The sequence below is a fragment of the Canis lupus genome, chromosome 1, assembly GCF_011100685.1.
Source record: "Canis lupus familiaris isolate Mischka breed German Shepherd chromosome 1, alternate assembly UU_Cfam_GSD_1.0, whole genome shotgun sequence".
NCBI classification, from domain to species: Eukaryota; Metazoa; Chordata; class Mammalia; order Carnivora; family Canidae; genus Canis; species Canis lupus.
Genome location: NC_049222.1, coordinates 8,385,093 through 8,400,355, shown reverse-complemented (window position 1 = coordinate 8,400,355; position 15,263 = coordinate 8,385,093). Strand labels below are relative to the sequence as shown.

General features: G+C 41.4%; 1 protein-coding gene across 5 annotated transcripts in view; it reads right to left on the bottom strand.

Moving 5' to 3' along the window:
* CD226 (CD226 molecule) overlaps positions 1 to 15,263 on the bottom strand; it is an 88,347-nt gene that overhangs the window by 60,136 nt on the left and 12,948 nt on the right. For all 5 annotated transcript variants that reach the window (XM_038525816.1, XM_038525812.1, XM_038525814.1 and 2 more), the window contains 2 exons: positions 13,131 to 13,202; positions 12,485 to 12,823 (listed from right to left, as the gene is read on the bottom strand). In XM_038525816.1, coding sequence (XP_038381744.1) covers positions 12,485 to 12,823; positions 13,131 to 13,176 — 385 coding nt within the window. In that variant the 5' untranslated portion in view covers positions 13,177 to 13,202. The remainder of the gene's footprint in view (positions 1 to 12,484; positions 12,824 to 13,130; positions 13,203 to 15,263) is intronic.

The following is a 15,263-nucleotide window of genomic DNA, read 5'->3' as shown; positions in this document are numbered from 1 at the left end:
GTAGAATGACAGTAAGAACCAGGAATGGCTAATGAACAGAATCCTAATAAACCAAGTAAGCAAGGGGAACAATGCTCCAGCAATTTCTGAGCCCAAGTCCTGGCAACCATAGTAGTTTTTTAATATAAATTCTGAATCTCTGGTAGGGAAGGAACAAGAATAATGACAACATAGGAAGAATACCCTCCCTCTGCTTCATCCCCAATTACCCTGCATTAGTTTAACTCTACTTCCTGTTTTCTCTGGCCTATTACTACAGCCTCTGCATCAGTTTGATCAGGCTGCCATAACCACAGACCACAGACTGGGGGGCTTCAGCAGCATACATCTGGAAGCCCAACACCAAGACGGCAGCAGGCTTGATTCGGTGCAGCCCCTCTCCTCGGCCTGCATTGGCTGTCTTCTTCCTGTGTCTTCATGTGTTCTTGCCCCTGTTTGTGTCTGTATCCTAATTTCTTCTTCTTCCAAGGATATTGGTCATGTTGGATTAGGGCCCACTCAAATGACTTCATTTTAACTCATTTTAACCTCTTTGAAGACCTTATTTCCAAACATAGCCACATTCTGAGGCTCTGGAGTCCAGACTTCAACATAAGAATCCGGGGGGACACAACTCAGCCCTTAACAGCCTCCTTACTAGTCCCTCTTCTACCTTCTTCCAGGCTCCTTTGTGGACTCCATCTGAGTACTCTTGCTAAATTGCAAACCATTCACCTATTCAAAATTCCTAAGGGTTCCCCATTACCTAAAGAATAAAGTCAAAACACCTGAAAATGGTGTCGGCAGTGCCACAAAGATGCAACTAGGGGACTTGAGCTCCCACCCCATCCCACTGCAAAGAAAATGCAACCTAAGTAACAATGTGGTCTTGTTAGGCAAATGTAATTCCAAATCAAGTGTTCTGAAAACTGCCCCCACCCCTTCAGAGCAACAATCTGGAGCTCCTGCTGATAGCACATCAAATTCTGTCTCTGCGATCTACCCCTCCTAATGCATCACCTGGCTCCACTACCCATTTCAACTAATTTACACTCCCACTTTACTAAGCATCCTGCCGTTCCCTAGCACGCCAGCCTCACTTTTGCATGGAGCCATTAGCACGATTTCCCCTAAGCAGGGATGCTATCCTGCCAACGGCACAACCATTCTTCAACCGAGAAGTTTCTAATCTTCCCTCATGAGTAAGCCCGGCATCTTTTGCTCTCTGAAGCTCCCTGAATGACCCCCCTCTCCTCTCAGCTACCATTTTTCCAACACACATTCCACCACCACCAGCATCCATCACCACCAACACCTGCCCTATACACCTGCATTATAGGAAGCACTGAATGGCATTCTAAATGAGACTCGAGCTTGAGATCAGAACTGGAACATTTTCCCTCTGTACCCTCAGTTGCACACAGCCCCTAGCATACAGTAGACATTCAATAAATATTTATTGAATGAAAAAGAAAGGCAGTGGGAAGAAACTTGAGGTGGGGGCGGGATTTATTTGTAACTTAGGAACAGAGATTTGGGGAAGATTTCATTGGTTGATTGCACACCACTTGCGGCGTCCCTGCTGGATGTCAGAATGGCAGGGTCCTTTCACTTGTCTATTTCTTAGCCTTCCATTTAAAAAAAAAATTATTTATTTATTCATGAGAGGCACGGAGAGAAGAAAGGCAGAGACACAGGTAGAGGGAGAAGCAAGCTCCGTGCTGGGAGCCCGACGGGGGATTTGATCCTGGGTCTCCAGGATCACGCCCTGGGCTGAAGGCAGCGCTAAACCACTGAGCTACCTGGGCTGCCCAGTCTTCCATTTTTTTAAAACCTCACAGTGTCATTTGAGCAACACATTTTAATAATATGCCCTTTGGTTCAATTCTGTTATTTTCACTGAAAACATAATAATCAGACTGGTGTTAAGAATAAAAATTCAAAAACCGTATTAGCTCAAACAAACACAATGCCAGTAACTACAAATTTTTCCATCTTATTTGATGTTTATTCTTTTAGGAACCATTTCTAGGATTTGAGAAAAATAGAAGGAAGAAGGGACATAATTTAACCGTTAAATAAATGTTCTTTATTTATAATTAGTCACTTACTTAAATGAGTAACTGTGTTTCTTATAGATCAAAAAGAGATATTTTGAGACATGACATCATAAGCCAATGGGACAGACATAATTGTCTTATGTGGGGACATACTCTAATGTTACCAAGCTCTGTCTCAGAGACAGTAGCTGAATTCCTTGATTATTTCTCAGATGAAAAGTGGTATACTTCCAATTGTAGCATCCAGTTTATAAAGAGAAATAACTGTACTCTATCCATTAGTGGAATTAATTAGGTGGATGACCTAAAACTTTCTGAAGGTTTGGGTTCTTTCTATGTCAGGAAGGAAGCTATCCTATATGCAGAGAATACGCACACACACACACACACACACACACGCTCCTTCGCTAAACTATTCTGGAAATGTCAATTTTGGTAGCATATAGCATTTCATGTCGCCTGCCAAGAAAGGGGACAAGTATGTTCTTAAGAGCTGGTCTGTGAAATGAGAATGTTACGTTTCTTAAGTATTCTGCTAGTTAAATGGCGCACATAAATGCTCACAGAATTCATGCCCAGACTTCATTCCTATTGGCCACAATCATCACCCCACTACAATCGGCAGGTATGACGCCTGTAAGCTATTTACAGTGCTATTAAATGTGAATATTGCATATCGGAGCTCTGTTCTCAGAAAGCTTTTTGTATGAATCTTCAGTGGAACTGGGGCCTTTCCTTCTGGGCAGACTGTGGCGAAGACTTTTTTAAATGTGAGTTGTGGTTAAATAGCTGAAGTCAGGGAAAATTTTCTCACATTGAGATTTATTGGATTGTGAATAATCTCTCAAGGGAAGTGCCAGAAGCCCCATCAGCGGAGTTATTTAATTAAAACTATGGTGGAATACGTAGAAGAGATGTTGCCTGGGGGAATAATTTCCCATTGATCCCTGAAGGATTGACTTGATAGTCTTCAAATTCTTAATGGTTTCAAAATCTTAAATGTCTTCACAAATTTTCTTAGAGGAGAGGGAAAGCCATCCTGCTTGCAACCTCTAGTTCCTATAAAACCAAACAAAACCAAAACCAGCAACAAAAAGCATAGCTTAGAAACCAAGTCTTCTTTTATCAACGCTAAATAAACGGGCACAGGACGGCATTAGTTCAAAGGGAAAGACAGGAGCCCAAGTCTGCAACCAGCTCAGAGCTTTACTTTTCTTCCTCTCTTCCTGTACTGATTTTCGTTTGTGTTTGTTTTTAAACATCTAAAAACCCAATGTTTTTATCTTAGAAGATGTAAAAATATCATTGTACTCTCAGTCAGTAAATACCCTGATTCATCAATGGTCAAATTCCCCTAAAGTCTCTGAAGGCTCACTGACACCTACCTGCTAATCCTAGAGAAGTTTCGGAGGGCAAGTGCTAGAGAATGAGGTTTGATTTCTTTCATAGGCTTTCAACCTTCGACAAGATGAATTAAAAAAAAAAAAATACAGATGCTGAGATGGTCCAGGGAAGGAATCTCGACTGCCCTGCATGGGCTGAGCATGTTCCAGTCACTTGGACAGCTCTAACTCACACATGAAGCCACAGTCCCCACCCTGCACTAGCACCCACACACCGCCAGCACCCACCCCAAAGGGGAAACATGTTCCAGATGCTGCGGTCAGCACTGCCTTGCATGCTGGGGACACGGTAGTGGCAGTGGAGAGTGATGAAAGAGTTGTGAGTTGTCCTGACCACTGAAAGTTAAAGAAAGGAAAACCTGAGCACAGGATGCCTCTGCCTACACTAATAAAATCCTCCATGGGACACTTTTGGTGGCTCAGGTGTTAAGTGTCAGACTCTTGATTTCCGCTTCAGTCATGATCTCAGGGTCATGAAATCAAGCCTCATATGGGGGGGGGAGGGCTCACCTGCTTGACATTTTATCTCTCTTTTAATCTCTCTCCCTCTCCCTCTTCCCTTCCCCTCCCTCACCCCTACTTGCATGCTCTTTCTCCTCTCTCTCTCTTTCTCAAAATAATAAGAACAATAATCTTCAAGAGCCACAGGGCAAAGTTGTTCATAAACTTCAGCTTGTAGCTCATTCCTTCCCTTCAGGAAATTCAGCCAAATACCCACCCCTAACCCTAGGGTCATCTTAGAAATGAAAACATCTACTCAAGATTGGGTAGAGTTTGTGTAAGTTGCCAGGATCACAACCAGCTTCATCCGCTGCTCTGGATTGCCTGAGCACATTTTTGATTAAGTCTAGAGTTAAAGTCTTCTTCTGGATGTTGCTCCGGTGGACACGTGTTCAAGTCTGGGCACACGGGTAGCTAACGTGCAGCCCTCTGTGCACTGAGACGTACAAACAGGACACTGCTCTCACAAAACCCAAACATGTACCTGGGCCTGAGTGTTAAATGTTAGCAGCTATTACCCTGTGGAATTTAATTATGTATATCAATCCAGTGTTGTCTTGTTTTTGAGGTTGGGTTTCCCCCACCTGGCCTGTTTTTTGTCTCTTTTTAAATTTTTGATTACAGAGCTCTTCCTCCAAAGCCTGAGAGTTGAATCTCATGGTGATTTGTGCCCTCAAGCATGCTGTTCCCCGGCTTAGCAAATGGAGAGCAAGTCAATAAAAACAACCTTGGTGTGGGTTCTGGTAACTATGCCACTTCGAGATTCCCATTAATTTCACCCTTGAGAAATTCAGTGACCATAACCTTGCTTTCGAGAGTCTTAAAAACGTTCTTTATCATCTGCTTCTCTATATTCTGTTTTATTTTATTAAGGAGGGGGATCTCTAAGCCTCTAAAATACTTGTTTCATCAGTTGACTATTTCCTATAGGGACTATTTAATCTATTTTTTTTCTTTCTTAAATGAAAAACTGCTGAAATGTAACATTTTTACAGAAACATTTTTTATTCTTATATATGGTGTGTGTGTGTGTGTGTGTGTGTGTGTGTGTACATGTATACAAGAAAAACTTGGTGACTTCTTTCTGAGATGGTAAGATTGGACCTTGAGAGAGAGTTTATGTCTTAATTCTTTAAAGAGTAGATTTGAGACTTTTTTGTTTGTTTGTTTCTCCACCCCACTTAAAAAACAAACAACTTCAAAGTGATAGAGATGCATATCATGGACAAAGCGGAAAGAACCCACAGTCCACACTAGGACAAAACATGCTGGGATGCATTGGTGACCCTTGTCACAAGAAAGCAATAAAGCCTCTCCTCCCGTGGCCTTCTCAGCCCTGTCTGGAATCTCCTGACAGGCAAAAGCATCCTTCAGACCAAGCCTTCCCTCCATCACTTTGCACCTGTCACTAATAGACAAGCGAGTGAGTGCCATTTTCATACGTTTTCTTCCTGCCTTCTGAATTTGGGAGGTAGAAATGCTGAAATCAAAATGTGCAAATATCTTAGGATAGACTATAAAATATAATCACATAATCTATCTAGAGCCCTATGCCTTTTGAAGCATGAAGTCAACATGTGGAGATAAACTAAGCCATGGACTGAACCAGAATAAACCACATTAATTCTTGATCAGAGCCAATTGTTTTGGCTCAGTTTGAAAGGTCTGCCTGTTATTGCTATTGTTACTGGTGTTGTTGTTGGAGTCATTTTTAGAAAATTTTCTGGATAATATTTAAAGCAATTCTGGGGCACCTGGGGGGCTCAGTTGGTTGAGCCTCCAACTCTTTCTTTGGGTTCAGGTCATGATCTCAGGGTCATTAGATCAAGCCCTGCGTTAGGCTCCATGCTCAGTGGGAAGTCTGCTGGAGGATCTTTCTCTCCCTCTCCCTCTGTCTCTCCTCCCACTTTCTCTCTTTTTTTCTTTGAAATAAATAAATCTTTTTTTTTTTTTTAAAAAAGCAAATAAATAAACAAATAGAGCGATTTTTCTGACATCCACTCCACCCATCTCCATGTCTAAATATTCTGACTTACCTTCTTCAAAGTTAACTTCAAGTTCCCCCTTTTCAGGGAGGGAATCTTCCCTGAATCTCCTGGTTAAAAGTAAATACTGTCTTTTTCTGAACTACAATAGCAATCACTTTTTTTTAAGATTTTATTTATTTATTCAAGAGAGACACACAGAGAGAAGCAGAGACACAGGAAGAGGGAGAAGCAGGCTCCATGCAGGGAGTCCAATGCGGGACTCCATCCTAGGACCCTGGGATCACACCCTGAGCTGAAGGCAGGTGCTCAACTGCTGAGCCACCCAGGAGTCCCAGCATTTACTCTTCAAATATAATTTGTAGGACACAGCTTTTCTCTCCTCTAATACTCTGCATACCACTTAGAGCTGAGATCCACGTCTTTCTAGTTTCCAACCACAGACATTATCTTGAATATAGTATGTTCTCAATAAAGACTTGATGAGTGAGTAAGGACAAGTGGGTTCAGCTCCCACACATCAGCACACACCTTTACACAAGCCAGATCTGGGACACTTCCCCTTTTCCAGCTTTAGGTAAAATCCTGACAACACCCCAACATTAGAAAACAAACAAGTAGCCAGAGGAAAGCCCATATTGATGACGATTCTAGGTTGGCCAAGGGCCCCAAGCAGGACATAGGCCAGCATGGTCTGTAGCATCTCTCCCATTATGGGATTTCTTGGCACTGCCATGAATTCTGGGGTCCCCAATATTAAAGGAACCTCTTTTGCTCTCTAGTGTCATTCACTGAAACATTGATGTGAAAGTGCAAGGTGATCGCAGCTGAGCTGTCAGCTGCCAGGCCCTGAGCATGGAATGCCCGGCCTTGTAGGGAATAATAAAAGCAGAGTCTTTGAAGACAGCTTGGAGGTGACACCCAAGGAGCCTCCATAACCCAGGGGAGAATGAGATCCTTAAACGGAAACAGTAAGGAACATCTCTGTTCCCAGGTCGAGAGAAGGGGGTTGGAGGGTGGAAGATCACGAGTGAGAAAACTGCAACACGGCCAACACAGAGCACCCCAGTGTGTGCAGGCAGGAGACTGCCCTGTACTACGCACGTGAACTGAGGCAGTAACACACATCTCGTGCTCGCACCATGCATCCTGCAACTCCCCCCACCCATTTTCTCCCTCCAGCTGCTCTGTTCTCAGCATTCATGCTCCTCTCTACTTCCATGCCACCAGTCCTTTAAGCCACGGCCTTAGCCTTCTGCTCCTGTTCCACTTTAGTACTTGCTTCGTTCACATTTTTCTCCACGTGACTCCAGAATTGGTATTTTCAATGCTGAACTTTCTTCTCATCGGTCATTCCATAATTTCAACTGTAGGTGGGTCAAAGCTACTTTACAACTCAGTGCATCTGAAATTGGACTTTTCCCCACCTTCCCCAAGCCAACCCAGTCTCCTCATATCCCATCTTTTAAAATTAAGCTATTATTTTTCAGTCCCTGGATCACAAAAATGGGAAGACATTATTTTCCCCTTTTCTTGACCTCCATGCCAAATCAGAATGAGGATCTCATCTCTAACTTAGATAATCATCTTTGAACTCTCCAAAAATTACAATAGTGCCCCTTTCCATTGTTTTTTATAAGAAATTCAATAGATTTGAAAGAAATTTCATAAGTTTTGAGAGAAGTGGCAAGTAAAACACCTGTAAAAGAATAACCCTGTAACTGTGAATTTTGAAGACCCTTCCTAATTTCTGTCCATGTTTTAGAACTCTGCTTTTCCTTATAGTTTTACCATACACGTTTATATCTATAAGTCACATTTTATTCATTTTGCAAGTTTCTGAATTTTAAAGTAAGGAAATAATATCTTACGTGTTTTTCTATAACATGCTTTTTTTCTTTCAATAAGATATTCCCAAGATTCGTCCCTGTTGGTGAGAATAGTGATCGTTCATTCATCATTCTTGGCTCTTACAACCACTGCTGCAATAAACATTCCAGGGCATTTCTACTACATGTGGGCAAACCCTAGGATATTTAACAGAGTGAAATTATTAGGTCATAGGATATGAGATTACTTAACTGGCTAATGCTATATCATTTTCTGAAATAGACATAATAGTAAATTTCATGTGTTAATTTGTAGGGTGGTTTTGGGTGACGTTAACATTTAAATTGGTAAATTGTGAGTAAGCAGATTGCCTTCTACAGTGAGGGGGTGGGCCTCATCTAATGAGTTGAAAGTACAAACTCATTATTTTGAATAGAGCAAAAAGACTCGCTTCCCCATACAAGAGGGAAATCAGCAGACCGCCTTCTGACTTCATTGCCTTTCCTGGGACTCCAGCCTGTTGGCCCACACTTGCCAGTCTCCATAATCACATGAGCCAATTCCTGTAATAAATCTCTTTCTATATACATATATATCCTATTGGTTCTGCTTCTTGTTCTGTTCTTTCCTGAATATTACCAATACCAATAACACAATGGATATACTAATGAGCATTCCTACCAGCAGTGAACAAGTGTTCCAATCCATAAAATTTTATTTGTTCGCCCCGACCTTAAACTCTTCCCCTCCCATAAGCTACAACTACTTTAATCTTGTAGGTGGTGAAAAAAAATTGGTTTATTAATGTGTCTCCCTCTGAAGAATGTTCAGGAGCTTCCCATGGTCTTCCCAGAGTGAAGTCCAGACTCCATGAGGCACATCAAGATTTGAGCCAACTTGTCAGGCTCTTCCTGACATTCGGCTGCACCAGGGGGCTTCAATTTCTCTTTTTCAATATGGAATCTGCTGTATAACACCTTACTTGCAACCCCAGCACATCACATGCTGAGCTCCTTTGCTGGTGCGGGAACCCCTGTTTCTTCCTCTCAGGCTCCATCTCATGGCAGTGAGGGGCCACAGGGCCTAGGGCAAGAATCACATGGTGCTGGAGCTCTGGCCCAAGGCAAACAGCTCCATGCTCTATTTCTGTGTGGACATTAAACTTTCCTTGAGCCCTCTCCATGCTGCTGGTGCCCCTAAGATGCCTCCCTGCCCACTCTCTCTCCTTCCCTCACTTGCCTATCTTAGAAAAAAATCCTTCCAAGTGTCAAGGTCTAGTGCAACTTGATCCTTGAGCCTCCTTGTTCACTCTGCTGAAATCAAGCTCCTCTTCATCTCATTTCTGGCACTTCATGAGCATCGACTAGTTTCACCCCAGTGCAGAGACTGGGCAGCTCAGAACCTCAAGGTGGTTGATGACTGTGAACACTTTCTTCAGCTGCATGATGAGAAAATATTACCTGTGCCATGGTGTTTCATAAGCATTAGAGGAGAAGATGACATTTGTATCACACACAGGAGGTGCTCAGGAAAATGGGTAGTAGAGTAGTGTGGGTGGGCCACCCATCCGGGGGAACCTCTCTATCAGTGTAACTACATCCTCTTTAACTGGCCAGGAAGGACAGAGGCACACAGGTTGCATAGTATTTGGCAGGATCTCACTTCCACCATGAACTCTGCTATGAGAGGACTGCCTTTGAAAGGTTACCTCCCAAGCCACCTCAGTGGCTTTTCAACCCTGAAGCAGTAAAATAAATGCAGTCCCTCTTATTTTTAAAATTCTCCAAATCAGTTACCAATTGACAAATGCTTGTGTGGAGTCAACACACATTTTAACATAAATTTGCATTAACAGCACCATTTATCCAGAATAAGATGTCCAATTTGCTCTTCAGCTCTCAGCTAAAAGCCCCAGGTGGGCGGTGGCATGTCAAGGATGTACAAAGGTTGATGTCTCCTCATTTGAGGGCCCCTGCAGCTCCGTGTCCCCCAAGATGTCATTTTGCTACAGCAGCTTTATCCAATGGGACACATACAAAGGCTGAGAACTTGGACAGATAATTAGACCTCACCACACTTCTGGTCCTCGCCTGTAAAATCAAGATTATGTCCATATCCAAGTGGGCAGTGGGCTAAATGAGAAGATAACTGACCAGGTTCCTCATGTATAGTAAGCTATCAGCAAAGAGGAGACATAAGTATATTTAGAGAGCATGTGGTTCAACTTCTTCATCCTTTTGAGGTTCTTACAACCTAATATGCAAATTAGGATTTCTGGATTCCAACTCCAGTCATGTGTTGTTAAACAGATCACCGACTCTCCCTTTATATTACATGTGAGTGCAATACTTCTAGGTCCTGATATGATGCTAATAAAGCACACACAGAAAACTTTAAGTAATTTAAGGTTAACTTTGAAATACAGCTATTATATTTTTTAAATTCACTATCATTTTTCATTTAAAAAACAAAAAGGGAATCCTCCACATCTGGAAAATGAGTGGAATACTCGCACTGGCCCATTACCGCAATCGGTTCTTTAAAAATATAAATGATCAAAAACAACAACAACAACAACAAAAAACAACAGTGACAAGGTACACTTGAGAATACTACCATGAAGAATTCATCTATGTGGAGAGGCGGGTGCTCCTGTATTTGAACTGTGACTGACTGAAACGCCTACTGTTATGTTTGAAAAAGCCCAACTCCAAGAATTTAACAGGAGCAATAAATCTGGATGATAAAAGTAGGAAATATTGCCAAAATCGTTCATATACGATTCTAAAAATCCTACCTTAGTATGACAATCACACTTTAGTTCTCAACAGTTTAGCTCTACCCTCTACAGAGGTCAAATTTTCAGAAGAGTTCAAACTGCTTGTTGGCTTTTTTCTTTTTTTCCCAACTAAAATTGTATGTAGTTAAGGCATGCATACAATAGAATAATTTGGTAAATATATATGTACATAGTGAAATGATTACTATTATCAAGCTAATTTACTTATCTTCTCATATACTTTTTTTTTTTTTTTTTTTTGTGGTGAGACCACCTGAAATCTACTTTCTTAGGAAAGGTCCAGTATTCAATACAGTATTAACTGTGGTCCTCAAGCAGTACATTAGATCTCTAGGGGGAGTCATCCTACCTAACTGCAAATTTGGACCATTTGACAACAGCTCTCCATTTCCCCACCTCCTTGTGCCTGGTGACCATTGTTCTACCTATTTTCAATAGGTTGTTCTTTGACAGAAATCAGAATTCCTGATCTGGGATCCAAACTGCAAGAGCTTGCCACATGAAGGGTGGTGGGGCCAGGGATCCCATCTTGCTCTGGCCTTCGTGGCTCAGGCCAGGTGTCGAATAGCTCACTCTGCTTCAAGGCCCTTGCCAATTCTCTCCTTCACCTGCGTGGCTAATGAAAAGTCATCCAGACATGAAAAACTTGAAACAGCACTCAATAGGTGACTATACACAACAGCGAATGAGGAGGTCAGGGGCAAAACGGACTCTACAATAAATATTTCACTAAAAAGATTTTGGTAATAGACCCTTTGTAAGCCTCAGTCATATACACAAAACCATCTTGGAGCTTAGCTGCATCTACAGAGAAAAAGAAAACTAACACACGGGAAATTTTCTTACCTCCTGACCATTTGCTTTCCTTATGTACTACAGTAAATTGTTCTTTTATGTATGATATGCATCCTTTGAAAAGAAGGCACTCTAGCACATGTCACATAAGGTGTTCTGCTGAATGTCCATTTGGAATATAATTTTAGAGACTCCAGACAAGAAACATACAGTTCCAAACTATTTCCTTCCCTAGACTATTGCTGACATCTGAAAATTTCATCATTAGTCATTTTGCATCAAAACATAGGGAATAATGATAGTGACAATAATACTATCTATCACTCCCTGACTACAGGTCTTTAACCATACGACCCCTAAGCCATCTAACACAGAGAATGGTATTATTAACTCAGTTTACTATTCAGAAACCTGAGATGCAGAGGAACTGAACAGCTAACATAAGGTTTTACAAAAAGCAAAGCCTATAAAAGTCGCGTTTTTCCAGTATGCCGTATACCCAATCCATGTGGCTATTACTCAAAGGACTAACTCACTAAGTACCATACCATAGGCCCTAGTAGGCATCACAGAAAATATCCAGGAGGTCATTCGATCCTGCCTGAAATGACACCTTGCAGTTTCTGCAGGGTCCTCTCTTAAGGAACTTGGATGAAGCAAAAAAATGGAGCCAGTGCTCGAACTCTGTCCAGATTCCCTAATAAGCCTAGATTTGGTGTTACTGAAAGGACTGAACACACAGAGGTTGAAGCCAGCATGACTGCCTGGTGGGAGGAAGCAGCACTCCATCGCTGGGAGGACGCTCAGAAGGGGGGCATCTGGTCCTGAACCCAAATGCTGCCAACATGAATTTAGTCGAGGCTGTAGTCATTATTTAGATGATACAAGACCTGGGCTTTTCTCCTACTACATTCAAATTTCTGAGATGCATATTCTACTCAGAAGCGATAACACGTCAAGAAAAATGAAACTGATTCATAGAATTATTTCTTTAAAACAATAATATCATAAGATCTAGAAGTGAAGTTGGAAAATACCACAAAAACATGATAAAGCATTTTGTAGGTTCTACTGGGGCTTGAAGAATCAAATGCCATAGGTGGGAATAAGGCACATAAAATGTTCACTCACCTGATGCAACCACCTGGATTACTTTTTCCCAATGTCCATGTGGGAAAGTATGAAGAAAGCAAGAATAGAAGCCAATATCAGCCTCAGAGGCATTATGAAAGTACAGGGTCATATCATTAGGAGCCGCAGTAGAATTTAAAAGGTAAACCCTGTAAGTATAGGGTTGTTTTACAACCCCACCATAAATAGGGCTGAAAATGGCTATAAGCTCTCTGCTTGTTGTATTGATCTTGAACCACTCCATCTGGGTTAAGGTGTCCAGTGATGAGTATATACACTGTAGACTCATATTTTCAGCAAGTTTAACAGTTGTGTCCCAAAACATCTCTTCGCATAGAGCTGAAATACACAACAACACATTTATTCACTTAGGTTTGATGATTGAGACACCACATGGAAACCTTAAGCTTATTCTAAGCTTTCTAAGACCCAGCAAGATAGTAAATGGAGATCACACTAAAGGCTAACAGTTTCTCCCTTAGTCTAAAAAGGTTTCTGCTGCTGATAAGAGCATTTGCAACTTGTTGATGTCCTGAACAAATGAGAAATTATCGGACTCAACTAAAGAGCATTATAAATTCTAAACATGTCACACTATAAGACCAAGATAGAAGTAAATTTTTTTTAATGAAGACATTATCTTTACCTCTGTATACGTGAAGAATAGCCAAGAAGAAAGTAAGATAATCCATCTCTGGAAACCGTTTGGAAGGCTGATCTATTAAAAAAAAAAAGACAATTTTTATAATGTTACATGCAGAGGCCCAGCACAATGCACTACTTCCTTCCTCTCAGATATTATCAGCAATGTCTTAAAGTATGAACAGGAAAAACGTCTGAGCTTCAAAGTCAGGTTTGCTCTTGCATAAGGATGAACAGATTTGAATCACTTCTCTCTCGGGGAACTAGCTTATTTTCAAGATTTTATTTTCTACAAAGAGCCATTCATTGAACAAGTCAGTGAAGAGCTGAGTGCATTCTCTATACCAGACTCTACTCTAGGCCATTAGGATACAACAGTAAATTAAAAAAAGAAAAAAAGAAAAAGAAAAAAATCTTTGCTATCATGGAATTTACATTCTAGTGGGAGGAGACAGACATTGAAATTAAAAAGTAAAACAATATAGTAAATTATTTATGGTAAGTGCATGAGGAAAGCACAAAGCAGGAAAGTGGAGATAGGGCAGGGCGGGTGATAGCGTTCCCCTTTTAGACAGGAATGTGCAGGAAGTCTTCACTGAGAACTTGACATTGGAGCAGACATGGAAGGGCAGCAGGAGGGGCCTGGGGTGCCAGGGTTTAGAGGCTCCACCAGTGTGGACCGTGGTTGGGCATGGCCTTCCTTTTACTTTTCTTTTCTTTTTTTTTTTAATTTTTTTTAAATTTTTATTTATTTATGATAGTCACACAGAGAAAGAGAGAGAGAGAGAGAGAGAGAGAGAGGCAGAGACACAGGCAGAGGGAGAAGCAGGCTCCATGCACCGGGAGCCCGACGTGGGATTCGATCCCGGGTCTCCAGGATCGCGCCCCGGGGCCAAAGGCAGGCGCCAAACAGCTGCGCCACCCAGGGATCCCCCTTTTACTTTTCTACCTTTTCATTGACCTCAGGCATTTGCTTTGGAGGTGATGAAGGGACCACACATGGAAGGACCTCCCAACACAAAATTATTGTGGCCCAGGATGTATACTAAGCTATCCTCATGGATGTTTTTTTTTTTAATCTTTTATTTTTAAATAGTTACAGAGTCACAGTCATTTGCAAAGATAGTAGGAGAGCACCCGTGTACTCTTCAACCCAAGTTCCCCTAAAGGTTACATCTTATGTAATTATAGTACAATATCAAAATCAAAATAACTGATTTTGTAGGTTTGTCACTGTTCCCTTCCTTCATGTAAAATAATAGTTCAAGGGCACCTGGTGGCTCAGTTTGTTAAGCATCTGCCTTTGGCTCAGGTCATGATCCCGAGGTCCTGGGATCAAATCCCATGTCTTGCTCCCTGCAAAGGAGCAGAGAGGGACTCTGTGCCTCTTCTGCTCATGCACACGCTCTCTCTCAAATAAATAAAATCTTTAAATAAAATAAAATCATTCCATTTCTTAAGAACTTGTTAGGAACATATTACCATGTCAGTATAAAAATACATTATTGCCTCTATAATGAGAGGAATTGTATGAATACCTTTATCCCCTGAGGGTTGAAATAAAAGGTAGGTAAGAAATGGGAAGGGTAGGGGAGCATGAGCCACCAAAGACAATGTTGCCTATGGCCAACTCTGAAGGTCCTCTGGATTCAATCCCAAAGTTTATTGGTAGGTGTCTGCTGTTCAATGCAGTATCTAACCTGGGAACTTTTTCAGGAAGCAAGAAATCAGTAGTATGAAATTATAATGTATACATATGGTGCTGTATAGTGCCACCCGATGCTTACACAGCATTCTATTTTCCAAATGCTTTCACAGGAGTGGTATTATTTGTACTTGTAATAGCCACACGATATAGTCAGATGAGGTATCTCTGTTTTGCAAGTAATTAAAAAAAACAATCTGTCCAAAATTTTAGTGAGCTGTACCAGGCACCCTGCTTAGGCCCTGGAAATGGAAGCATGAGAAAGACGTGGTCTCTGTCCTCATGCCATGTGATAATATATTGGGTTAGACAGATTACAGAGCCATTTTATTATAATAAAACATGAAAATATAGAAGTCAAATTTGAGTAAATACTGGGACATCCCAGAAAGGGGAAAATTCATTCTAATTGGGAAAGGTTTCATAGAAAAA